This window comes from Melanerpes formicivorus, unplaced genomic scaffold (genome assembly GCF_026170545.1).
Source record: "Melanerpes formicivorus ecotype bairdi unplaced genomic scaffold, bMelFor1.0.p_v2 SCAF_10, whole genome shotgun sequence".
In the NCBI taxonomy this organism is placed as follows: domain Eukaryota; kingdom Metazoa; phylum Chordata; class Aves; order Piciformes; family Picidae; genus Melanerpes; species Melanerpes formicivorus.
This window is the reverse complement of record NW_027142362.1, coordinates 24,577,889-24,604,694: the sequence shown is the minus strand read 5'-3', so window position 1 is coordinate 24,604,694 and position 26,806 is coordinate 24,577,889. Positions and strand designations below refer to the sequence as shown.

Sequence of the window (26,806 nt, the reverse complement as noted above, 5' to 3'; positions counted from 1 at the left end):
CTCGTCCAGCCTGGCCTCGAACACCTCCAGGGAGGAGGCAGCCACAGCCTCCCTGGGCAACCTGTTCCAGGTCTCCCCACATGGAAGAGGGCAGGTTGAGACTGGAGATTGGGAAGAATTCTTTGTGTTGAGGGTGGGGAGACACTGGAAGAGGTTTCCCAGAGAGGCTATGGATGCCCCCTGGTGTTCCAGGCCAGGCTGGATGAGACCTAGAGCAACCTGGGCTGGTGGGAGGTGTCCCTGCCAATGCTGGGGTGGTTGGGACTGGATGGTCTTTAATGTCCCTTCCAACCCAACCCATCCCATGATGCTATGTCTGTGTTTGGATCATTCAGATGTTCCTCTGCATGAATCCTATGAAAAGGAAAAATCCAAGCAGCAGTGAGGTGAAAATCCTTTTATACCAGGTGCCAAAACCCAAACACACCTTTAAGGGTCAATCTCATTTGCTGTTCTAAAGATGCTTTAAGCAATTTGACATCTGGCTGAACATGAGCCAGCAGTGTGCCCAGGTGGCCAAAAAGGCCAAGGGCATCCTGGCCTGCAGCAGGAACAGTGTGGCCAGCAGGAGCAGGGAAGTCATTCTGCCCTGGACTCAGCACTGCTTAGGCCACACCTTGAGTCCTGTGTCCAGTTCTGGACCCCTCAATTCAAGAACGACGTTGAGAGACTTGAAGGTGTCCAGAGAAGGGCAAGGAGGCTGGGGAGGGGTCTGGGGCACAGCCCTGGGAGGAGAGGCTGAGGGAGCTGGGGTTGCTTAGCCTGCAGAAGAGGAGGCTCAGGGGAGACCTTCTTGCTCTCTCCAACTCCCTGAAGGGAGGTTGTAGCCAGGAGGGGGTTGGGCTCTGCTCCCAGGCACCCAGCACCAGAACAAGAGGGCACAGTCTCAAGCTGTGCCAGAGGATCTCCTGAGTCCCCATGGCCAGTGGCAGCACAGCAAGGATTGTTTCTTCCATGCAGACTTTCTTGAACCACACTTCTAGTGGACCTGTTGGTGCTGCTGGCAGGAGCCCTTTGTGCAGAGCTTTTGTTGGGGTCAGAAAGCTGTGCCAGGGGAGGTTTAGGCTGGAGGTGAGGAGAAAGTTCTTCCCAGAAAGAGGAATTGGCCCTTGGGATGTGCTGCCCAGGGAGGTGGTGGAGTCCCCATGCCTGGAGGTATTCAAGAGGGAACTGGATGTGACACTTGGAGCTATGGTTTAGTTGTCAGGAGGTGTTAGGTATTAGGTTGTAGGTTGGACTTGATGAGCTCTGAGGTCTCTTCCAACCTGGCTGATTGCATGGCTCTATGATTACCAGCACCTCATTAGTCTGTGTAGCACCATTACAGACCTAAACTGATGGCAGGAAGGAGGCAGTGGGAGGGGAGCACACCTACCACTTTTCTTCTCCAGATATCTCTTCCCAGCCTCCCTGAAGGCCACCCCTGCCCTGAAGAAGGCCCTCAGGACAGCCCAGCGGAAGACGGCCACGGGGTCGACGCCGATCATGCCGCAGATGAAGGCGTTCCTGCTGCTGCGCAGCAGCGCCACGATGTCCGGCCGCATGTGGTCCGTGTTCTTCTCGCGGAAATCCTGCCAGGAGCGGGCAGAGGAACATCAGCAAGACAGACATTCATGACAGGCAGGCTGGGCTGGAGGCACTGCAACAGCCTGCCCAGGGAGGCTGTGGCTGCCCCCTCACTGGAGGTGTTCAGGGCCAGGCTGGATGAGGCCTTGAGCTACCCGTGCTGGTGGGAGGTGTCCCTGCCCATGGCAGGGGGTTGGAACTGGATGATCTCTGAGGCCCCTTCCAACCCAACCCATTCCAGGAACCTCTGAACTGTGATTCTCTGTCCAGTCAGGAGGAGCATTTCAGAAGCTTGCACCTTCTTCCTACCAGACAGAGATGCAGTTGAGAGAAGTCAAAGCCCCTGACAGCGACCAGTCCCAAGAGGAGGCACACTTGGCACCAGAGCTCCTGCTGAACTGCAAACAAGGATCTCAGCCTCTAAATTACTGACTTCAAACCCACCTGGAGAAGAGGAGGCTCCAGGGAGACCTTAGAGCAGCCTTCCAGTACCTGAAGGGGACTATTAGAGAGCTGGGGAGCACCCACTTCTAGCACCTGGTGAGACCTCGCCTGCAGTGCTGTGTCCTGCTCTGGAGCCTTCAGCACTTGAAGGGCATGGACCTGATGGACCAAGTCCAGAGGGGGGTCATGAAAATGGTCAGGGGGTTGGAGCAGCTCTGCTATGGGGACAGACTGAGGGAGCCGGGGGTGTTCAGCCTGGGAAAGAGAAGGCTCTGGGGGGATCTTAGAGCAGTCTTTCAGTACTTGAAGGGGGCTACAAGCAGGCTGCAGAGAGACTCTTCCCAAAGGCCTGCAGGGACAGGACCTGGAGAAATGGCTTCAAGCTAGAGAAGAGCAGATTGAGATTGGGATTGAGAGCTGCTTCTCTTCATCACTGCCATGAATACCTATTGGGTCCAACTTGGAAATCATAAAGTCATGGAATAGTCCAGGCCAGAAGGGACTTCCAAAGGTCATCCAGTTCAACCTCCCTGCAGTCATCAGGGACATCCCCAACTAGAGCAGGCTGCCCAGAGCCCTCTCCAGCCGCACCTTGAATATCTCCAGGGAAGAAGCCTCAGCCACCTCCCTGGGAAACCTGTTCCACTGTTCTACCACCCTCATAGTGAGGAACTTCTTCCTGATAACAAGTCTAAATCTGCACTTCTCTAGCTTGAAGCCATTGCCTCTGGTCCTCTCCCTGCAGGCCTTTGCAAACAGTCTCTCTCCATCCTTCTTGTAGCCTCCTTCAGGTACTGGCAGGCTGCTATTAGGTCCCACTGGAGCCTCCTCTTCTCCAGACTGAAATCACAGTATCAGAGTACATTAGAAGTTGGAGGGACCTCAAGAGATCACAGGATCCAAGGCTCACAGGAGGTTAGGGGTTGGAAGGAACCTCCGAAGATCACTGACTCCAACTCCCCTGCCAGAGCAGGAGCACCGAATCCAGCACAGGTCACACAGGAACACATCCAGGTGGGGCTGGAAAGGCTCCAGAGAAGGAGACTCCACAACCTCTCTGGGCAGCCAATGCTCTATAACCCCTACATGAGGAAGATCCTTCTCATGTTGAGGTGGAACCTCCTGTGCTGCAGTTTCTATCCATTGCCCCTTGTCCTATCCCAGGCTGCAGCTGAGCAGAGCCTGTCCCCTGCCTCTTGATCATCGAGTCCAACTCAAATCACCTGCATGGGATTGTCAAAAAGTTCCTGCAGCAGTGAGGTGCTCCTGCCACATGCACTGAAAAACAGCTTGTGGTGTTCCACACAAACCAAGTCCAGAAAGGCTAACAAACACCCAGCTCCATCCCACCCCTTGCTGGGACAGAGCAGGAACCTCACTGCACCTCCCTAAGCCCTTCCCCAGAATGCCTACAGGCAGAGGTTGCAAGGTGGAGGAGAACAGGAAGACACAACCCTGTGATGGTTTGGAGCTGGTAGTGTCTTCAGTCATTGGTTTGGAGCTTAGTGTCTTAAATAAGAAACAAGAATAGGAAAATTCCAGACTTTGAGTAGAAAAATAGTGAAAGGTAAAGGTAAAGAAAACTAACCACTGGATACCAAAAGAGTAACAGCTGAGTTGTCTGCATCGTTCCATTTGCTCCCTGCTGAAGGGGCAACTTTAGTCTAGGCCCTGACTGCAAAGACTGAAGGTAAAATTAAATTACCATTGGATGCAAAAGGAAAAGAATTCATCTTCATCAGTGACATTGATGAGGGGACAGACAGACCGACAGAGTCTGCTCAGCAAGTTTGCTGATGATCCCAAACTGGGAGGCTTGGCTGAAACACCTGAAGGCTGTGAGGCCATTCAGAGACTTGGACAAACTGAGAGCTGGGCAGAGAGGAACCCAAGGAGGTTCAACAAGGATGAGTGCAGAGTGCTGCACCTGGGCAGGAAGAATAAACTGCAGCAGCACAGGCTGGGAGGGGATCTGGTGGAGAGCAGCCCTGGGGAGAAGGACCTGGGAGTGCTGGTGGACAGCAAGTTCTGCATGGGACAGCAATGTGCCCTGGGGGCCAAGAAGGCCAAGGGGGTCCTGGGCTGCATTCAGTGGAGGGAGATTCTCCTCCTCCTCCACTCTGCCCTAGTGAGGCCTCACCTGGAATATTGCATCCAGTTCTGGGCTCCCCAGTTTGAAAGGGACAGGGATCTGCTGGAGAGAGTCCAAGGGCCCAAGGACGCTGAAGGGACTGCAGCACTGCCTGGGGAGGAGAGGCTAAGAGCCCTGGGGCTGTTTAGTCTGGAGAAGACTGAGAGGGATCTGATCAATGTCTATAACATCTGAGGGCTGGGGGTCAAGAGGGAGGGGAGAGGCTCTGCTCAGCTGCACCCTGGGATAGGACAAGGGGCAATGGATGGAAACTCCAGCACAGGAGACTCCACCTCAACCTGAGGAGGAACTTTTACACTGTGAGGGTCACAGAGGCCTGGAGCAGGCTGCCCAGAGAGGTTGTGGAGTCTCCTCTGGAGCCTTTCCAGCCCCATCTGGATGTGTTCCTGTGTGACCTGTGCTGGATTCTATGCTCCTGCTCTGGCAGGGGGCTTGGACTGGAAGCTCTCCAGAGGTCCCTTCCAACCCCTAAACTCCTGTGAGCTGTGAGGTGTGGAGAAAGTTCTTCTCAGAAAGAGAGATTGGCCCTTGGGATGTGCTGCCCAGGGAGGTGGTGGAGTCCCCATCCCTGGAGGTGTTTAAGAGGGGATTGGATGTGGCCCTTGGAGCCATGGTTGAGTTGTCAGGAGGTGCTGGGTGACAGCTTGGACTTGATGAGCTCTGAGGTCTTTTCCAACCTGGCTGATTCTGTGTTTCTGTGATTCTATGATTTCTTCTCCAAAGCATCTCCAGGGAACCTTTGTGGCTCTCCTTCCCCATCCTACTCCATCTCAGCATCAGCAGTGAGAGTCCCCCTCAGCCCAGGGAGGTGACTGAAGTGGGGACAGACCTTCACTCCGTACTTGACTTTGCCTGCGTAGTGCCGGATGATGAAGGCCGGCTCCATCACTGCCGGGAATTCGATGTAGGAGTTCCCCTCGTGCTGACGCTTGAACTTGTCCAGCAGCGTCTGGTTTGTGGCTTGAGGGAAGCTGAGTGGGAAGAATCAAACACAAGATTGCTGCAAACCCAACAACAAAGCCCAAGCCCCACCCTTGTACACCTTTTGCTCAGCCACAAACAGGAACCCAGAGCCACTGAGTTTCCGCTCCCGCGCCGCCGGCGCCTGCCAGAGCCACTTGGGGTGCTGCCAGGTGGTTGGATACAAACAGGAGGCATGGCTGGGGTTGGAAGGACTCCTAAGTGGTTGTGTACTGCTGTGAACTCAGTTATACAACCACAAACATGAGCCAGCAATGTGCCCTCGTGGCCAAGGAGGCTAACGGTCTCCTGGGGTGCAGGAAGAGGAGTGTGGCCAGCAGGCCGAGGGAGGATCTCTCCCCTCCCTAATCTGCCTTGGTGAGGTCACAGCTGGAGTCCAGCTCTGAGCTCCCCAGTGCAAGACAGGGAGCTACTGGGGAGAGTCCAGTGGAGGCTACAAAGCTGCAGAGGGGCCTGGAGCAGTTCTGTGAGGAGCAAAGGCTGAGACCCCTGGGACTGAGTCTGGAGAAGAGGGGAGCTGAGCAATGCTCAGCAAGAGCTAAAGGGTCGCAGGGAATGGATGGGGTCAGACTCTTGCCAGTTGTCCCCTGGGGCAGGACAAGGGGCAGTAGGCACAAACCAGAGTCCAAAAGGTTCCATCTGAACAGGAGGAGAAACTTGTTTGGTGTGAGGCTGCTGGAGGCCTGGGGCAGGCTGCCCAGGGAGGCTGGGGAGTCTCCTTCTCTGGAGAGCTTCCAACCCCCCTCAACACTGTGCTCCTGGGCAAGCTGCTGTGGGTGCCCTGCTTTAGCAGGTGGGTTGGATTGGATGATCTCCAGAGGTCCCTTCCAACCCCCCCTACCCTGTGAGCTCTGAGCCAGGTGTATCTCACAGTGGCACACTGCACTGCACTGCACACCTACTGCCTGCAAGTCACTCAGGAGAGCTGCATTCATCTGCAGCTCCAGGCTTCTGTTGGGGGTTTGGGGCTTAGGCTGCTGCTCTGTCCCAGGGGCATTTTCAGAGTCAGGAAATACTGAGCTGCCTACAGATCTCATTCCAATTTCAGCAGCTGAGTGATGCTGACATAGAGGAGAAGAAGAAGGACAGAGAGCTTGAGCAGAGCCTCTCTGTAAGGGCAGGGCAAGCTTCAGGTAAACCTGCAGCTTGGGTCTGGATTTCACAACTTCCACCCCATTTCAGCTGCTTTAGGCTGGTACTGAGACACCATCACTGCTGTGTGTTTGGTCAAGGAGACAAGAAATGGAGGAGAAACCTCCCAGCAAAGGGTGGGAGGAGACCTTCTGCCATGAACTGGAGCCATGCATGTCTGAGGTGATGCCAGCAGAGCTGCCTGGCCTTTCCCTTTCCCAGCACATGTGTGTGCCAGAGGGCAGATGTCCTGTGCTCATTAGTTTCCACCCAAAGGCAGACCCAAAAGCCACAGACTTAGCTGAGAACTTCTACTGAGACAAGCTGGATGGAGGCGACCAAGGATGCACACAACCAAGGATGCAAACCTGAGGTGCACCCCCTGTGGAAGTGCAGCCCCCACATGAGTGCCCACAGACTACTCTGGGCCTCAACAGCTTCCACACAACCTGCTTCAGGTCATGGATTTGGGTTCTCCAGCACTCAAATCAACTTCTAGCACCTGGTGAGACCTCACCTGCAGTGCTGGCCTGCTCTGGAGCCTTCAACACTTGAAGGGCAGGGACCTGATGGACAGAGTCCAGAGGAGGGTCATGAAAATGGTCAGGGGGTTGAAGCACTTCTGCTACAAGGACAGGCTGAGGGAGCTGGGGGTGTTCAGCCTGGAGAAGAGGAGGCTCTGGGAGGACCTTAGAGCAGCCTTCCACTACCTGAAAGGGGATTACAAGAAGGCTGCAGAGGGACTGTTCCCAAAGGCCTGCAGGGACAGGCCCAGGGGCAGTGGTTTGAAATGAGAGCAGAGCAGATTGAGATTGGATGTGAGGAACAAGTTCTGCAGCAGGAGGCTGCTGGAACACTGCAGCAGGTTGCCCAGGAGGTGGCTGAGGCCCCAGCCCTGGAGCTATTCCAGGTGAGGCTGGACAGGGCTCTGAGCAACCTGCTCCAGTGGAGGATGTCCCTGCTGAGGGCAGGGGGTTTGGACTGGATGAGCTTTGGAGGTCCCTTCCAACCCCAATATTCTCTGATTCTCTGATCTTCATGTCATTGCCCCACAGGAGAAAGCACAGATCTGAGGAAGGAAACCTTTGCTCTTCCCTTTCAGGGCAGAAATTCCTGAAGAGAATTTTAATTGCTCTTTGTGAAGAGCTTTTTGCTGACTCTCCACTGTTGGCCTTCTGAAAACAAAACCAGAGCCAGGAAGAGAAATCAGCGCAGAGAGCCATCAGCACCTTTGTGGAAGGCATCTCAAGAGGTTAAGGCTTCTGGATAAACACTTTTTGAAGTCAAGTCGCAAACACCCTCAGCCAGGTCAGGACGTTTCCTACTCACTTGCTTTCCTCGTCCAGCAGATGGAGCAGGCCAGTCGGCTTCTTGCTGATGAGGTTGATGCAGCTGGAGTTGTCTATGTAGTCAATGTTGTGCCAGCTAATCCCTTCTGCTCTATACTCCTCCTGAAAGAAAAAACAAGCAGCCCAGGGATGGTACAAAGATCTTGAGGGTAAGCCAGAGAAAAAAGCTGAATTCAAAGGGTTTCAAGAAAACTGCAGCACCACAGCTGAACACCTCTGCTGCTGGGGGAAACCACAGAATGCTTTAGCTTGGAAAGGACCTTGAAAGGCCAGGAGTCCACCCCCACCCTGCAGCCAGCAGGGACAGCTGCAGCTACAGCAGGTTGCTCAGAGCCCCAAACAACCTGACCTGCAATGGTGCCAGGGATGGGGCAGCTCCCAGCTCTCTGGGCAGCCTGGGACAGGCTCTCACCACTCTCAGCATCAAACATTTCTGCCTTCTCTCTGAGTCTCCCTCTTGCATTTCAAACCATCCTCCCTTGTCCTGTCACAACAGGCTCTGCTCAAAGTCTGTCCCCAGCTCTCTGATCCCCCTTGAAGCACTCAAAGGCCACCAGAAGGTCTCCCTGGAGCCTTCTCCTCTCCAGGCTGAACCACCCCAAGCTCTCAGCCTGGCCTCACAGCAGAGGGCTTCCAGCCCTGCCAGCACTGCTGTGGCCTCCTCTGGCCCTGCTCCATCAGGTCCCTGTCTGTGCTGAGGGCTCCAGAGCTGCCCCAGCACTGCAGAGGGGTCTCAGCAAAGCCCAGGAGAAGGGCAGAATCCCTTCCCTGCCCCTGCTGCCCCTGGATCCCATCTCAACCTGTCCAAGGCCTTGAGCAACCTAGGCTGGTGGGAGGTGTCCCTGCCCATAGTAGGGGGTTGGAACTGGATGATCTTTAGGGTCCCTTCCAACCCAACCCACTGCATGAATCTATGAATCATGGCCAGCAACACAATGTTGCCTCATCAGGTGAAAACCAGGCCATGACTTCAAGGGCTCAGGAGGGTGTTAGTGTCCACAGCACCTGCAGGCTGAGAGCCATGGGAATCTCTCAGCATCTCAGTGCCCAAGAGCCAGACCTCTTCGTCCAGAGGGATATTGCCATTGGTCATGGTGAAAACTGAAACCTTGATGACCAACCCTGAAACCACCATGAAAATTGCCCAAACAAATCAGCTGAGAAATCCCTTTCTTCCCAGCAGAGCTCCAGGTGGGAATGCTGCCCATGGCACAAACCTGCTTCACTCAGAGCTGATGAGACTGAAAGGGGTAATTTTGGAGCTCTAAATGGATGCATTTTGCTCAAACCCCCATAACTGAGCAGCAGGCTGTGGAATTCCTCTGTTCTGGACTCTGCTTCAGCTTTGGGTGGTGTTTGCTAAGTGAGAAGCCAGTAACTACCCCCCACATCCCCCTCCATTCCTAGCTGAATTCCCCAGCTTCAAGTAGTCTCCAAACATTCTTAACAAGAAGTGAAAGTTGATCTGACACCACAAAACCAGAAACCTTTATAGATCACAGCTCAGAGCCACCAAACCTCAGCAGCTAACATGCTTCCCTCTGGATTGCTGGCCTAGGAACACAGTTCCAGCAACCCTGCAGGTGCTGAGGGACTAGAAGGCAGCTAGAAGGCAGCTAGAGGGCAGCTAGAGGGCAGCTAGAAGACAGCTAGAAGGTAGAGGACAGCTAGAAGTTAGTTAGAAGACAGCTGGAAGTCAACTAGGGGTAGCCAGAAAGCAGCTAGAGGACGGCTAGAGGGCAGCTAGAAGGTAGTTAGAAGATAGAAGTGAGCTAGAGGACAGCTAGAAGGTAGCTGGAGGGCAGCTAGAAGGCAGCTAGAGGACAGATAGAGGACAGGTAGAAGGTAGAGGACAGCTAGACAGTAGTTAGAAGACAGCTAGAAGTCAACCAGGGGTAGCTAGAAGGTAGCTAGAGGACAGCTGGAGGGCAGCTAGAGGACAGCTAGAAGGCAGTTAGAAGATAGCTAGAACATGGTTAGAAGATGCTTAGAAGACAGCTAGAAGATGGTTAGAAGTTGGTTAGGAGACAAGCAGCTCACAAAGCTCAGCTCCAGAACTAGAAATGAAACCTTATTTTGTCAAGTGTATTGAAAACCTTCCAGGACAGAAGATCCATCACTCTGCAACTCCCTGAAAGGAGGCTGGAGACACATGGGGTTGGTCCATCCTCCCTGATAAGAAGTGACAGGAGGAGAGGAAAGGCCTCAAGTTGCACCAGGGGAGGGTTAGGTTGGACATTAGAATAAACTTCTCCACTGAAAGGGTTGTCAAGCAGTGGCACAGGCTGCCCAGGGAGCTGGTTGAATCCCCAGCCCAGGAGGTGTTTCAAAGAGGCAGAGCTGTGGTGCTGTGGGCCATGTTTAGCTCCAGCTTTGGGAGGGTCAGAGAATGGCTGGACTGGACAATCTGAAAGGGCTTTCCAACCCAAAGGAGTCTGTGAGTCCATGAGAACACCTCATGGTTTATAAACTGATGCTGGAACAGGTCACTGTTCTTGGATAAACTGAAGCTTCCAAGAGCTTCTTTCTGGCTATCTTCAAAACCCACCTGAACCCATTCCTGTGTGACCTGCCCTAAGCAGTCCTGCTCTGCAGGCGCTTGGACTCAATGAGCTCTGGAGGCCCCTTCCAACCTCTACCCTCCTGTGATTCTCTGATATGTTCATGTATCCAAAAAGAAACATCTTGGGGGGCTTGGGAAAGCTTTTCCAAGGCTGGGAGCAGCAGCAGGGCCTAGGGAAACCTCCACGTGCAGGGGAAATTATAGAATCATAAAATCATTATGGTCAGAAAAGGCCTCCAAGCAGCAACCAGCCTCCAAGTCCAACCAGCAACCCAACCCCACCACGGCCACCAAACCATCTCCCCAGGTGCCATGGCCACACATTTCTTGAGCACCTCCAGGGCTGGGGACTCCACCACCTCCCTGGGCAGCCTCTGCCAATCCCTGATCACTCCTGCAGCAAAGACATTGTTCCTCATCTCCAACCTAACCCTCCCCTGGCACAGTTCCAGGCCATTTCCTCTCCTTCTGTCACTTGAGACTAGGGAGAAGAGCCCAACCCCCACCTCACTGCAGCCTCCTTTCAGTAAGCTGAACCTTCATCCTGACGCCCAGCCCTCAGCTATTGACAGACATTGATCAGACCCCTCTCAGCCTTCTCCTCTCCAGACTAATCAGCCCAGGGCTCTCAGACTTTCTTCATGCCAGAGATGTTCAAGTCCCCCAGTCATCCTCATAGGCTCCCTTGGACTCTCCCCAGCAGGTCTCTGTCTCTCTTGAACTGGAGAGCCCCAACCTGGACACAGGATTGCAGCTGTGGTCTCAGCAGGGCAGAGCAGAGGGGCAGGAGACCCTCCCCAGCCCTGCTGGCCACACTTCCCTTGCTGCCCCCAGGATCCCATTGGCTCTCTTGGCCCCCAGGGCACATTGCTGTCCCATGCAGAACTTGCTGTGCACTGGGACTCCAAGGTCTTTTTCTTTGGAGCTGCTTCCCTGATGCACCCTATCAAGGGTGCATCTTGGCTACAAGGGCACATTGAAGGAGACCAATGTGCAGTTTGGCAGCAGACAGCACAGATGCCTTGAGTTCCTTAGAGTCTTCCAGAGCCTGATGGGGTTGATGCTTTCATTTAGCAATGAGGCTTCTTTTGTTTGCTCCCAAGTTAAGGAGACCAGGAATGTATAGGCACAGCCATATATAGATACCTCAAATATCTGAGCAATGCACCCCAGACCCAGGAGGTGCAAACACATGACCATGAGCTCCACAAATACCTCATCCATAAGCAGCTTCAGAGGTTGCTCTGTTTGAATGATGAGGCCAGCAATGCAGGCTGCTGGAAAGGAGCCTTCTGCACTTCTGCTGCTGCCCACTCTTAACTTGCTGACCACTTATGGAGCATTGCCAGGGGACTCTGAATCTTAGAATCCTTGAATTGTCTGGGCTGGAAAAGGCCTCCAAGATCATCCAGTCCAACCAGCAACCCAACCCCCCCATGGCCATCAAACCCTGGCCCCAAGTGCCATGGCCACAGCTTTCTGGAACACCTCCAGGGCTGGGGACTCCACCACCTCCCTGGGCAGCCTCTGACAATCCCTGACCACTCTTGCAGCAAAGACATTTGTCCTCATCCCCAACCTAACCCTCCCCTGGCACAATTTCAGGCCACCCTCCTGGTGCAGAACTTGTTCCTCACATCCAATCTCAATCTGCTCTGCTCTCATTTCAAACCACTGCCCCTGGCGCTGTCCCTGCAGGCCTTTGGGAACAGTCCCTCTGCAGCCTGCTTGGAGCCCCTTCAGGTACTGGAAGTATGCTCTGAGGTTCCCCTGGAGCCTTCCCTTCTCCAGGCTGAGGATCCCCAGCTCCCTCAACCTGTCATTCTAGCAGAGGTGCTCCAGCCCCCTGATCCTCTTCACGGCCCTGGAACCATTCCAGGTGTGGTTGTTTTGGGGCTCCAGCTGCAGATGTCCCTGCTGACTGCAGTGGGGTTGCACCAGAAGACCTTCAGAGGTCCCTTCCAGCCAAAGCCATGATTATATAATTCTAATTAATATTACATTAGAATTTGATCCAGTTCCAAGGGTTTTCCCATGCAGACAGAGCAGGATTTCTCAGCCTGGGCTCTACCACCTGCTCAGACTTTGCCCTCTCCCACCATCTACTCAAGCAGAGCAGCTGCTGTATTTATAGGAGGCTCCAGCCTCAAGCCAGACTGCCCAAGTCTGCTTACAGACCACTGGAAATAGAATTTGTCTTCAGCCAGAATGGTTAGGAGGGAGAAAAAAAAGCCTTTGCAAGGCAGATTGTGTCAGCTTGCATCCGGAAAAGACAACGAGGAGAAAGGTTAAAACAGTCCCAGGCCTCTCTGAGCTGCCTGAGTGGAAGGGATTTTGCTTCAGGGACGACATCATGGCTCAGCACTGCTGCTGCACCAATCCCCTCAGGATTGCTTAGCCAATCGTTAGCAAATACTGAAACTGGTCCTTCCTTTCAGCAGGAGCATCCAGAGATCTCATCAATCTTTCTTCAGCCCCCTCAGAAGTTTTGCAGATAGAAGCAACCTAGCCCTGGATGGAGAAGAGGACCCCTGCTCCACTTCAGCTCCTGCTCATCAGTAACTTATTGTTCATCCAGCAAACCAAACATCTCTGATTTCACAGAAGGGCAGGGTTCAAAGTGACCTCTGCAGCTCATCCAGCGCAACACCCTGCTCCACAGCAGCTTAGAATCACAGAATCAACCAGGTTGGAAAAGACCTCAGAGATCATCAGGTCCAACCTACGACCTAATACCCAACACCTCCTGACAACTAAACCATGGCTCCAAGGGCCACATCCAGTCCCCTCTGGAATACCACCAGGAATGGGGACTCCATCACCTCCCTGGGCAGCACAGCCCATGCTTGCCAGCATCACAATGGCCAGGGGGAGGTTGCAATCTCTCCAGAGAAGGAGGCTCCACAACCTCTCTGGGCAGCCTGCTCCAGGCCTCCAGCAGCCTCACAACAAAGAAGTTTCTCCTCCTGTTCAGATGGAACCTCCTGGGCTCCAGTTTGTGCCCATTGCCCTTTGTCCTGTCCCTGGGAACCACTGACAAGATCCTGGCCCCACCCTCTTGCCCCCCACCCTGTAGTTCTTGCTGAGCATTGCTCAGCTCCCCTCTGGGGCTGCTCTGCTCCAGGCTCTCAGCCCCAGGGCTCTCAGCCTTTGCTCCTCACAGAGCTGCTCCAGGCCCCTCAGCAGCTTTGTAGCTCAGAGCCATGGTCCCTCAGCCTGGCACTCCCAGCCCTTGACAAAAGTCCCACCCCAGCTCTCCTGGAGCCCCTTCAGGTAGTGGAAGCCTCCTCTGAGGTCTCCCTGGAGACTTCTCCAGTCTGAACAGCCCCAACTCTCTCAGAACCTCCCCATAGGGAGCCCTCTGATCATCTTTGTAATCTCTTCTGGTCTTTCTTCCCCACTTCTAGGCAGTGTCAAGAGTTTCTCTCCCAAGAAGTACATCTCTGCTGCCATTGCAATACTGACTTTTGATAATGGCTGGGAGAGCCAGGCCGAGGAGCAGTGGCTTTGAGCTGGAACAGAAGAAATTGAGACTGGAGATGAGGAAGAAACTCTTTCCAGTGAGGGTAGGGAGACACTGGCACAGATTACCCAGGGAGGTGCTGGATGTCCCCTCTCTGGAGGTGTTGAAGGCCAGGCTGGATGAGGCCTTGAGCAACCTGGGCTGGGGGGAGGTGTCCCTGCCCACAGCAGGGGCTTTGGGGTAGATGATCTCTGAGGTCCCCTCCAACCTCAGCCATTCTGTGAGTTTAAGACTTTTATTGGTGCCACAATGTGATGCCCAAGGCTCATCTGGCATCAGAGAGCCAACATTTTCAAACCTACCTGCTCCAGCTTGAAGATGTGCTGGTTGAAGTAGTGCTGCAGGCGCTCGTTGGCGAAGTTGATGCAGAATTGCTCAAAGCTGTTGTTTTCATAGTCTTCAAACCCAAAAATGTCCAGAACCCCGATGGATAAAGTCTGCAAGGAAAGGAAGAATGAGGAATGAGAATAAAATCCCAGCAAGGAATTGTTTGGGTTGGTTGTAGGCAGCACAGAACCCAAAGTAAAACAAATAGAATTTACCCAGCAGCAGGACCTGTAGTTTTTGCTGGTGTCACAGAGCCACAGAATGGTCCAGGCTGGAAGGCACCTCCAAAGGTCACCCAGTCCAAGCCCCCTGCAGTCAGCAGGGACATCCCCAACTAGAGCAGGCTACCCAGAGCCCTGTTGAGCCTCACCTTGAATATCTCCAGGGATGGAGCCTCAATCACCTCCCTGAGCAACCTATTGCAGTGTTCCAGCAGCCTCCTGGTGCAGAACTTGTTCCTCACATCCAATCTCAATCTGCTCTGCTCCAGTTTGAAGCCATTGCCCCTGGTCCTGTCCCTGCAGGCCTTGGAAAACAGTCTCCATCCTTCCTGTAGCCCCCTTCAGGTACTGGCAGGCTGCTATTAGGTCTCCCTGGAGCCTCCTCCCCTCCAGCCTGAACACCCCCAGCTCCCTCAGTCTGTCCTCACAGCAGAGCTGCTCCAACCCCCTGATCATTTTCATGGCCTCCTCTGGACCCTCTCCATCAGGTCCAGGTCCTTCCTCTATTGAGGCTGCAGAGCTGCACACAGTCCTGCAGGTGAGGTCTCCCCAGGGCAGAGCACAGTGTCAGAATCACCTCTCTGGCTCTGCTGGCAGCACAGCTTTGGATGCAGCCCAGGCTGTGATTTGCCTTCTGTGCTGCAGGCTCACCCTGCCTGCTCCTGCCCAGCTTGTCCCCCCCAGCACCCCCAAGTCCTTTGCCTCAGGGCTGCTTTCTGCCACCTCCTCCCTCAGCCTGTACTGACAAATTGGCATCTTTGAAGAGACCTGAGCCCAGTCCCAGGTTATTCTGCTGGATCTAAGCATTTCATAGAATCACAGAATGGGTTGGGTTGGAAGGGACCTTCAAGATCATCCTGTTCCAACCCCACAGGGACACCTCCCACCAACCCAGGTTGCTCAAGGCCTCACCCAACCTGGGCTTGGACACCTCCAGGCAGGGGGCATCCACAGCCTGGGCAAACTGTTCCAGTGCCTCCCCATCCTTACTTATCTTTTGAGGGGAAAAATGGGGATAATGGCTTTGAGCTGGGCCTGGGGAGATGGAGACTGGATATGAGGAAGAAATTCTTGACAGTGAGGGTGGGAACATTCTAAGAGGTGGAACATTCTGTGCTGCAGTTTCCATCCATTGCCCCTTGGCCTATCCCAGGATGCAACTGAGCAGAGCCTCTTGAGCCCCAGTCCTCAGATATTGATAGACATTGATCAGATCCCTCTCAGCCTTCTCCTCTCCAGACTGAACAGCCCCAGGGCTCTGAGCCTCTCCTCCCCAGGCAGTGCTGCAGTCCCTTCAGCATCCTTGTAGCCTCCCTTGGACTCTCTCCAGCAGATCCCTGTCCCTCTTGAACTGTACCAATCCCTGACCTCTCCTGCAGCAAAGACATTTTTCCTCAACTCCAACCTAAGCCTCCCCTGCCACAAGTCCAGGCCATTTCCTCTCCTTCTATCCCCTGAGATTAGGGAGCAGAGCCCAACCCCCACCTCACTGCAGCCTCCTCTCAGGGAGCTGCAGAGAGCAATGAGGTCTCCCTCAGCCTCCTCTTCTCCAGACCAAACCTCCCCAGCTCCCTCAGCTGCTCCTCCCCAGCCCTGTTCTCCAGACCCTTCCCCAGCTTTGTTGACCTTCTCTGGACCTGCTCCAGCCTCTCAATGTCCTTCTGGGAGTGAGGGCCCCAAAACTGAACCCAGGACTCGAGGTGTGAGCTCAGCAGTGCTGGGTACAGAGGGACAATCTCTGCCCTTCTCCTGCTGCCCACACTCTGGATGGAATTCAACCAGGAATATTCTCCAGAGCTGTTAACTTAAATCAATTTTCTTCACGACCATGAGCTGGTGCTCATCAGCCCCACCAGACATAGCAGCTCAGCTGCAAACAACAGCATCGTTATTTAGGAAAGAGTTAAGGCGCTTCAGAGGCACCAAAGCTTCCCAAAGAACCCTTGGGAAGGCCTTTTCATCCACCACGACCTGCACTCCATCAGCCTTTTAGGCCAGGAGAAGGATTTCTGCCAGCTCTTAACCTCATTTCTTGAGGGAGAATTAAATGAGAGACTCTCTGAGGTTCAGTAGTCTGCTTCTCAAGAGGAGGGAAAGGCTCTGACCTCATTAATAAAGGTCACATTTCAGACAGTTTGGAGGGGACCAGGAGGACATCAAAGGAGCTAACAGCAACAACGAGGAGCCCAAGGGGAGGGGAGCCGGAGCGCGGCGCACGCAGGGCAGAGCAGAGCCCAGGCCCTATCCAATAACTCATTCACAGCCCAGCTCAGCAATAATCTGCCATGAATCCTGTCAGCAAGCAAGATAAGCCAGATCCCACTGTGCTTTCCCAAAATAATTCCCTCTGCAGCCAACCCCATTTGGATATCAAAGCTCTGATTTCCATCCTGCCAAGGCAATGGCAGAGCAGGGCCTGGCTGTTTATTTCTCTTTACCCAGCGCCACCTTTTGATCTTCTCCTCTCTGCTAACATCAAACGCACACACACACATTGGGGGATGGAAGTTGTCTCCTTTCCCATTGTCCCAAATCCTCCTGGGTTTTGGACTTTGTTAGGGTTTAGGTCTTCTTTCCGTCTCTCACCAAAGCACCAAGGCTGTCAGTAGTTAAACAGGCTGAGCTAGGTAGAAACAGCCTCCCCAGCACACACCACCTGCCCCAGGGAACATCACATCCACCACCAGCTTGGGCAACATGGTTGGCCTGGGTGGCTGGGACCATGCTGGGACCACAACAAAAGGGTAATGAAAATAACTGCCCAGATGGGACAGTGGCAAATGTTTCAGCCAATGGCTTTGGTTTCTGGCTGAGAATAGACTAGACTAGACTAGACTAGAACAGAATTAACCAGATTGGAAAAGACCTCAGAGATCAGCCAGTCCAACCTATCACCCAGCACCATCTGATCAACTCAACCATGGCACCAAGGGCCTCATCCAGGTTCTTCCTAAACACCTCCAGGGCTGGGGACTCCACCACCTCCCTGGGCAGTCTCTGCCAATCCCTGACCACTCTGAAGCAAAGACATTGTTCCTCATCTCCAACCTAAGCCTCCCCTGTCACAATTCCAGGCCATTGCCTCTCCTTCTCTCCCTGAGACAGGGAGCAGAGCCCAACCCCACCTCACTGCAGCCTCCTCTCAGGGAGCTGTAGAGGGCACTGAGGTCTCCCTCAGCCTCCTCTTCTCCAGGCCAATGGTTCTCCAGTGATGGTTGAGACAAATTCTGGGAGGGCTGAACAAGCTCTCCAAGAGTGGCTTTGTAGGACAGCTCTGCATGACCACTGGAATCAAAACTTACACTCATGAAGAGCTGAGAGAGTCACATTTTGATTGAAGGACACCTTCCAGATTGAGTCCAACCATTAAAGCAACACTGACAGGGTACCACTCACCCATGGCCCTCAGCACCACATCCACACAGGTTTTAAATCCCCTCCAGGGATGGGGACTCCACCACTGCCCTGGGCAGCCTGTTTCAGGGCTTGACAACACTTGTGGGGTTAGAAATTGTTCCTCATTCCCAACCTAAACCTCCCCTGGTGCAACATGAGGCCACTTCCTCTTTCCTGTGACTTGCTAATGAATTTTCTTGTTAATTTTCCTCACTAAGTTCAGCTCTCCTTCCATCTGCACTCTGAATTCAGATGCTTTTGAGCCTTATTTTCCCTCTGTGTGCCAAACAAAGCCCTCTGCCCAAACCCTATCACCTTCTGAACCTTCCCAACCTGTGGGATTATTCCACAATGCCTCTGAAAAGGCAGAGGAATGTTGCTGGCAAGCCTGGGCTGGGCTGCAGCCAGGACATTAGCTGCAGGGTGAGTCACAGAACCACAGAATGGCTCAGGTTGGAAGGGACCTCAGAGATCATCAATCCCAACCTCCCTGGGCAACCTGTTCCAGAGTCTCACCACCCTCACACCGAAGAGCTTTTTCTAAGCTCCAGTCTGACCCTGCTCTGCCTCAGCTTCAAACCATTCCCCCTTGGCCTGTCCCTAGACACCCTCATGAGAAGTCCCTCTGCAGCCTTCCTGTGTTGCTCACCTACTGCAAACTCAGAGGCCAGCAACCATTCCTGGGGAGGCACAAGACTCTAGTTTTGGTTCATAAATCAGACAGCTCCACTCAAGAAGTCTCTGAAACACACTGAGTCAGCAAGCAGATGTCATCCAAGTGCTGAGATATTGCCTTGCAGAGAGGACCTATCCCCAGGGTCTGGAGATATCCCTCAGGATGAAAGAACTGGGACCTGCTCCAGTAGGAGGTGTCCCTGCCCACGGCACGGGGGTGGGAACTGATCCTTCAGCACCCTTCCAAGCCTGACAATTCTGTGATTCTATCTTTGGTCACAGCAACCCCAGGCAGTGCTACAGGCTGGGGACAGAGTGGCTGAGAGCAGCCAGGCAGAGAGGGACCTGGGGGTACTGATGGACAGCAGCTGAACAGGAGCCAGCAGTGTGCCCAGGGGGCCAAGAAGGCCAAGGGCATCCTGGCCTGCAGCAGGAGCAGGGAGGACATTCTGCCCTGGACTCAGCACTGCTTAGGCCACACCTTGAGCCCTGTGTCCACTTCTGGGCCCCTCAGTTTCAGAAGGACATTGAGAGACTTTGCAGGTGTCCAGAGAAGGGCAAGGAGGCTGGGGAGGGGTCTGGAGCACAGCCCTGGGAGGAGAGGCTGAGGGAGCTGGGGTTGCTTAGCCTGGAGAAGAGGAGGCTCAGGGGAGACCTTCTTGCTCTCTGCAACTGCCTGCAGGGAGGTTGGAGCCAGCTGGGGTTTGGTCTCTTCTGCCAGGCAGGCAAGCAGCCCCAGAACAAGAGGACACAGTCTCAAGCTGTGCCAGGGGAGGTTTAGGCTAGAGGTGAGGGGAAAGTTCTTCACAGAGAGAGTTGTTAGCCATTGGGATGTGCTGCCCAGGGAGGTGTTGGAGTCCCCATGGCTGGAGGTGTTGCAGAGGGGATTGGATGTGGCCCTTGGAGCCATGGTTGAGTTGTCAGGAGGTGCTGGGTGACAGCTTGGACTTGATGATCTCTGAGGCTTTTTCCAACTTGTTTGATTCTCTGATTCTATGATTGTAAGAGTGCAGCCAGGAGGGCTCTGGGACCTTACCTTGGTGCTCTCCTCCATGTCCTTGGAGCTGAGGAGTGCGTGGTTGATCCTGAAGACGATCCAGTCGAACAGGGCACTGTACAGGGACTTGGCCATGGAGTTCCTCACAGTCACAGCCTGAAAGACAACACAAGAGGAGGCTGTTGGAAAAACATTCCCACCCTGCACCAAAATGGGGTTTGCTTCTCAAGCCCCCATCCCCAGGGTTCATCTTTCTGCCCTGCCAAAGCTTTTCCCTGCTGCTTTAATTCCTGCTGACAGTCCTGACGGCGTCGGAGCTGGGTGCAAGTCCAGGGCTTGGGTTTCCTTTTGGTGCAGTCAAGTGGATGATGCATGAGATCACACCACAAATCCCATCAGTGGCAGGGAAGGGAAGCAAAGAATACAGCTCTTGAACTTCACCAACATCCTCCAAGATTTTATTCAGGAGAAGGAAACAGAGCCCGGGAACAGGTTGCCCAGGGTGGTGATGCAGTCTCCATCCCTGGAGACATTTAAACCCGCCTGGATGTGCTCCTGAGTGACCTTCTCCAGGTGGCCCAGCCTTGGCAGGAGGGTAGGACTGGATCTGGATGACCTCCAGAGGTCCCTTTCAATACCTGCCACTGATTCTGGCTGATGTGGCACGGCAACAATTCCAAAGTGATGTGAAAGCAGCTGCTGGGGCAGGCAGACCCAGCAGCACCTGGTACCACCCAGGGGTACAGAAGGGGAGACCCAGCAGCACCATAAGTGCTGAGAACTGGAAGGCTTCCAGGCATGGCCAAGAGGAGGCACAGATGCCAGCAGGATTCAGCTCTCCTCCAGCAGCTCTCCTGCAGGAACACCTCACAAGCTGGGTGTCCGCCATGAGACACTCAGCCACCACACACAGAGGGTCTCTGCTCTTCTGAGACCCCACCTGGAGTCCTGAGTCCACCTTTGGAGTCCTCAACACAAGGACATGGACCTGCTGAAGGGTCCAGAGGAGGCCATGAAGATGATCAGAGGGCTGGAGAACCTCCCCTGTGGGGACAGGCTGGGAGAGCTGGGGCTGTTCAACCTGGAGAGGAGAAGGCTCCAGGCAGACCTCAGAGCAACCTTCCAGTACCTGAAGGGCTCCAGGAGAGTGAGGGAGGGACCTTGGACAAGGGCTGGGTGGGCTAGGATGAAGGACAATGGATTTGAGCTGGGAAAGGGAAGACTGAGACTGGAGATGAGGAAGAAATTCTTTGCAGTGAGGCTGGGGAGACTCTGGCACAGGCTGCCCAGGGAGGCTGTGGCTGCCTCCTGCCTGGAGGTGTTGGAGGCCAGGCTGGATGAGGCCTGGAGCAGCCTGGGCTGGTAGGAGGTGCCTGCAGCCAGCTCTCAGCCTGTCCAGCTCTGGTTGGATGGCAGCACAGCCTGTGGGTGTCAGCCAGCCCCCAGTTTTGTACCATCAGGAACTTGCTGAGAGTACTCTCAATCACCTCCTCCATGTTGGCCATAAAATACAGGACAAATATCTTAATAAATACTGTGAACAAATACAAGACAGCACAGCAAAGAGCCTGCCACCTTCATCCTGCCACCCTCCTCATGGCCACCGCTGAGCTCCTCTCACTCATGCAATCATAGAATCACAGAACTGTCAGGGCTGGAAGGGACCTCAGGGCTCAGCCAGTCCCAACCCCCCTGCCATGGGCAGGGACACCTCACACCACAGCAGCTTGCTCACAGCCACCTCCAGCCTGGCCTTCAAAACCTCCAGGCAGGAGGCTTCCACCACCTCCCTGGGCAACCTGTGCCAGTCTCACAGCACCCTCATGGGCAGTAACTTCTTCCTGACATCCAAGCTGAATCTCCCCATTTCTAGGATTTCTTTCACCACCCCCACTCCTATCCCTCCCTGGCACCCTCCAAAGTCCCTCCCCAGCTTTCTTGGAGCCTCCTGCAGATCCTGGAAGGCCACAATGAGGTCTCCTCAGAGCCTTCTCCTCTCCAGCCTGCACAACCCCAACTCCCTCAGTCTGTGCTCACAGCAGAGCAGCTCCAGCCCTCTGCTCCTCCTCCTGGCCCTGCTCTGGACACCTTCCAGCCCCTCCAGATCCTTCCTGGCACAGAGGCTCCAGCACTGGCCCCAGAGCTCCAGCTGTGGTCTCAGCAGAGTGGAGCAGAGGGGCAGAATCCCCTCCCTGGCCCTGTTGGCTCTGCTTCTCTTGTTGCAGCCCAGGCTCCACTGCAGAGCTGCTCCAGCCCTCTGCTCATCCTTGGGCAACACACTGAGAACTGATCCCAAGCAGAGCTGCCATGAAGCCACTGAAATCTGTATCCAGATTGGATTTGGGGAAGGAATTGCCTGAAGAGGAAGACTCCTGGTGCTGCCTTTTTATTTTGGCCCCTGATTATTTCCTTGGCAGCACCTTTCATCCTCCTGGAGCAATTCCAGGAAGCCCAGCAGAGCTCCTGAGGGACAAGAGGACATTTCCTGCCTTCCTGTGCTCCTGCTTCCTGAAGAGAAGAGGAATCTCCACTTTTACTGCCCACACAGGCACAAAGCCTCAACCATTCAGTGCATGAGCCTCACTCCTGCCTCTGTGGGCTGCCAAACTCCAGCCCAGGGAAGAGATGGCTTTGCTGATCCAGGTCTGAAAGGAGAGCTCTGCACTGCTTGTTTGCTCCCTGGAGGGCAGGAAACAGGTCTCACATACCCACTGTGAGGTCACAGAGAGGATGAATCCGTGGGGACTCTCCTTGCCTGCACCCAGATCATTCTTGCTTTGACCAAAGCATTTCTGGAGAGCACTGCAAGTGCTGGCTGGGAGGTTTGCAGGAGTCACCTGGAAAGGTTGGGAGGTTTGCAAGCCCCAACTCTCCCAGCCTCTCCCCATAGGAGAGGTTCTGCAGCCCTATGATCATCTTCTTAGCCTCCTCTGGAGCCTCTCCAGCAGTTCCAGGTCCTGCTCATTCTGGGGGACCCAGCACTGGAGGCAGTGCTGCAGGTAGGGTCTGAGCAGAGCAGAGGGGCAGAATCCCCTCCCTGTGCTCTCTCCCTGCTCTGGCTGCAGCTCAGCACACAGCTGCCTGCTGGGCTGCCAGGGACCCTTGCTGGCTCCTGGGTGATTTTGATCTGAAGAGTCTAGATGTTGGTCCTTGGGGTACATTGAGCTTGGGCAAGCAGGGGAAAGTGCAGGGCTGAAGGTAACATCCAGAAAGGAGATTGCCTGCAGCAGCTCCCCAGCAGGCAGAGCAGAGCAGAGCAGAGCAGAGCAGAGCAGAGCAGAGCAGAGCAGGAAGTGATTTCCTGAGCTCAAAGAGGTGTTTGCTTTCAGAGCCATCTGATGATCATGTGCTGGCTGCTGAGTCTGCCTGGTGCTTCCAGCCCACAGCACAGCCTGGGGCTTGCTTCTGAGGGGAAAGCTGAGGCATGGCAGCAGGCAGGAAGTCAGTGCAGAGGGGGCAGCAGCCAAGGGCTCTCCTCTCAGCTCAGGAGAAAGCACAGGGGTGGCACACAAACCCGGGGGGTAGGGGGAACAAGGCTGCTGCCCAGCCTCAGGAGGCCACTGTGATGTCAAGAGACTTCTGTGGCCACCAAGTAATGAAAGCCATGGCAGCACTAACCAAAGCCATGGCAGCACTAACCAAAGCCATGACACTAACCAAAGCCATGGCAGCAGTAACCAAAGCAATGGCAGCACTAACCAAAGCCATGGGAACAATAACCAAAGCTCTACCAGCACTAACCAAAGCCATGTCACTAACCAAAGCTCTACCAGCACTAACCAAAGCCATGTCACTAACCAAAGCCATGCCAGCACTAACCAAAGCCATGCCACTAACCAAAGCCATGCCCCTGAGCAGCCTTGGCAATGCTGCTGGCTGTTTCCTTTTCTACCAAACGGTTGCATGCCTCAGGGGAGCTGCAGCCTGCAGCATCTCCATGTGGAGCTGTTGCTGGGGGCAGGGGGCAGAGTCTCAATCTGCTGACGGGGAGGGGTCTGCAGATCCCAGCCCTGCTGCTGGGAGGACTGGGAGCTGCTGCTCTCCTGCTGCTAGTTGTGATCCTTTGATGCATGCTTCCTATTGAGGAGGTACTTAATCAGCCAATCCCTTCAGGTGCTGCTGGAGTCCTGAGCTCATCCCAGGGGAGCAGTTGGATGGTTAAAGGCTAAAGCAGCACTTTCCCCCAGCTGATTCTTTTGTGATCTTGGTGTTTTAGCTGGCCTTCGACTCACAGAATGGGTTGGCTTGGAAGGGACCTCAGAGATCACCCAGTTCCAACACCTCCCACCAGCCCAGGCTGCTCCAGGCCTCATCCTGCCTGGCCTTCAGCACCTCCAGGCAGGAGGCAGCCGTAGCCTCCCTGGGCAGCCTGGGCCAGAGTCTCCCCTTCCTCCTCTCCAGTCTCAGTCTTCCCTCTTCCAGCTCCAAGCCATTGTCCCTCATCCTGGCACTCCCCAGCCCTTGCCACAAGTCCCTCCCCAGCTCTCCTGGAGCCCTTCAGGTACTGGAAGGTTGCTCTGAGGTCTGCTTGGAGCCTTCTCTCCTCCAGGCTGCACAGCTCCAACTGTCCCAGCCTGCCACAGAATCACCAAGGTTGGAAGAGACCTCAAAGATCATCAGGTCCAACCTGGCACCACAGACCCCATGACTAGGCCATGGCACCAAGGGCCACATCCAATCCCCTCTTGAACACCTCCAGGCATGGGGACTCCACCACCTCCCTGGGCAGCACATCCCAATGGCCAACAACTCTCTCAGTGAAGAACTTTCTCCTCACCTCCAGCCTAAACCTCCCCTGGCACAGCTTGGGACTGTGTCCTCTTGTTCTGGGGCTGGTTGCCTGGGAGCAGAGACCAACTCCCTCCTGGCTACAACCTCCCTGCAGGGAGTTGGAGAGAGCAAGAAGGTCTCCCCTGAGCCTCCTCTTCTGCAGGCTAAGCAAGCCCAGCTCCCTCAGCCTCTCCTCCCAGGGCTGTGCTCCAGACCCCTCCCCAGCCTCCTTGCCCTTCTCTGGACACCTTCAAGTCTCTCAAGGTCCTTCTGAAACTGAGGAGCCCAGAGCTGGACACAGGACTCCAGGTGTGGCCCACAGGGGAAGTTCTGCAGCCCTCTGATCATCATGGTGTCCTCCTCTAGACCTTCTGCAGCCATTGCATGTCCTTCCAAAGCAAGCAGTGTTGTTTCTCTGCCTTTCTCCCCCTGTGCTTGGTGTTGCAGCGACGCCTATGGGGGCTGGACCGGCCGGATGGGGCCGCGGCACAGCCGGCTTGGCGGCCCCGGAGCCCTGCTGGACAAGGATGGGATCTTCGTCACCACCACCAACAGCAAGCTGCTGGAGAGGGCTCACGGCATCCTCATGTCAGTGCCAAAGTTTGTACTGGAATCATAGAATGGTCATAGATATGGGCTTGAGCAGCAGGAGGAGCAGCAGCAGGGTAGGCAGGGGGGTGCCAAGAGCCAGAGTAGCAATGTCTGTGTGGGAGGGTTTGAGGTGGGCATTTCCACCCAACCATGCACAGGGGGCTTGGCTCTCCCCACCAATGTCCACAGCCCCAGGGGAAAATGGGTCAGGGCTGGCTGTGGCTGTAGGAGCCACCACACTACAGCCCTCACTCAGAGATGTTTCAAGGCTTGGAAGGGAGAGGGACTGCTGGAGTGGGAAAGGAACTCTGTCCAGCTGGGATGGAGAGAACAATGCCATGGGATAGAGAGAGAGAGACACAAACCAACATGGAGCCCAGCCCCTGCTGGCAGTGAGGGCACCTCTGGCACCACTGCTGCTGGGGGCAGGCCCTGGGCAAGGCCCAGACTGGACTCAGCAGCAGATGGGGACTGGACTCAGCAGCTGGATGCTGGAACTGGCTTCAGGCACACAGGGATGGAAGGCAGAAGGCAGAGAGTGCTGCTGGGACAGCAGGCAGTGAAGAAGAGGCCTGACCCTGGGGGTCCCTCAGCTTGCTCCTGAAGATGCCATCCATGGGCTGCAATCCCTCGGTGGGCAGTTGGTGCCCAATGACAGAACAAAGGGCAATGGGCACAAACTGGAACCCAGGAGGTTCCATCTGAAGAAGAGGAGAAACTTCTTTGGTGTGAGGGTGCTGGAGCCCTGGGGCAGGCTGCCCAGAGAGGTTGTGGAGTATCCTCTGGAGAGATTCCAAACCCTCCTGGCCATTGTGCTCCTGGGCAGGCTGCTGTGGGTGCCCTGCTTTAGCAGGGGGCTGGACTGCATGAGCTCCAGAGGTCCTTTCCAACCCTCACTCTGCTGGGACTCAGTGACTCGTTCAGCAGGTCTTCTGGTGGCCTTCCAGGATCTGCAGGGGGCTACAGGAAAGCTTGGGAGGGACTTTTGAGGGTGCCAGGGAGGGATAGGACTGCGGGGGGATGGAGCAAAACTAGAAGTGGGGAGATTCAGGTTGGGGGATGGTGGTGGACACCACCAGGAGGGTGGTGAGAGCCTGGCACAGGCTGCCCAGGGAGGTGGTGGAAGCCTCCTGCCTGGAGGTGTTTGCAGCCAGGCTGGAGGTGGCTGTGAGCAAGCTGCTGTGGTGTGAGGTGTCCCTGCCCATGGCAGGGGACTTGGGGATGGCTGAGCCTTGAGGTCCCTTCCAACCCTGACATTCTGTGGTTCTATGATCCTGTGGCTGTTCCACCCTCTAGATCTGTGCTGTCTGCGCAGCCTGATGCTGCAGCAGGAGCAGCAGGGCTGCAGCTGTCACAGTTACCTCAGCAGGGCTCTGAGCTGGTTTGCTGCTGCTGCTCACTCTGTGTTTCTGCTTTCTATGTCCACTGCTCGTTCACTGAGCCTCTGCTTAGGAAATGGGGTCCAAACCCCCAGCTCTGGGCTCAGGCATCCTACATAAGCTGAGGTTGTTTTGCAGCAGTGACCCAGAACTGAGCACTGCTCTCTGATTTGTGTCTGTTGAAGGCACTCTTTTTGCTCTGTGCAAAATGGTGTTTGGGTTTTCCTGCTTCACATGAGGCCCCTCCTGTGCTCAGGTAGAGACCACAGAATGGTGAGGGCTGAAAGGACCTCCAGAGATCAAGTCCAACACCTTGGCAGAGCAGGGTCACCTACAGCAGGAACACAACCAGGTGGGTTTGGAAGCTCTCCAGAGAAGGATACTCCACAACTTCTCTGGGCAGCCTGCTCCAGGCTCCAGCACCCTTACAGAGACAAAGTTTTCCTTTCTGTTCCCATGGCACCTCTTCTGCTCTAGTGCCCTTTGTGCTGTCCTTGGACATCCCTGAGCAGAGCCTGCCTTCAGCCCTCAGCCTCCTCTGTTCCAAGCTCAAGAGCCCTCAGCTCCCTCAGCCTGTCCTCAGGAGAGCCTATCCCCAGCCTCTTGCCCCCCACCCTTTAGCTCTTGCTGAGCATTGCTCAGCTCCCCTCTGGGGCTGCTCTTCTCCAGGCTCAACAGCCCCAGGGCTCTCAGCCTTTCCTCCTCACAGAGATGCTCCAGGTCCAGAGAAGCCTTCAGCAG

At 54.9% G+C, this 26,806-nt stretch overlaps 1 protein-coding gene across 1 annotated transcript in view; it reads right to left on the bottom strand.

Moving 5' to 3' along the window:
* Positions 1 to 26,806, bottom strand: part of MYO9A (myosin IXA) — a 259,426-nt gene that overhangs the window by 90,416 nt on the left and 142,204 nt on the right. The window contains 5 exon segments of the mRNA XM_068144334.1: positions 1,376 to 1,571; positions 4,992 to 5,133; positions 7,604 to 7,725; positions 14,012 to 14,146; positions 19,365 to 19,481. Coding sequence (XP_068000435.1) covers positions 1,376 to 1,571; positions 4,992 to 5,133; positions 7,604 to 7,725; positions 14,012 to 14,146; positions 19,365 to 19,481 — 712 coding nt within the window.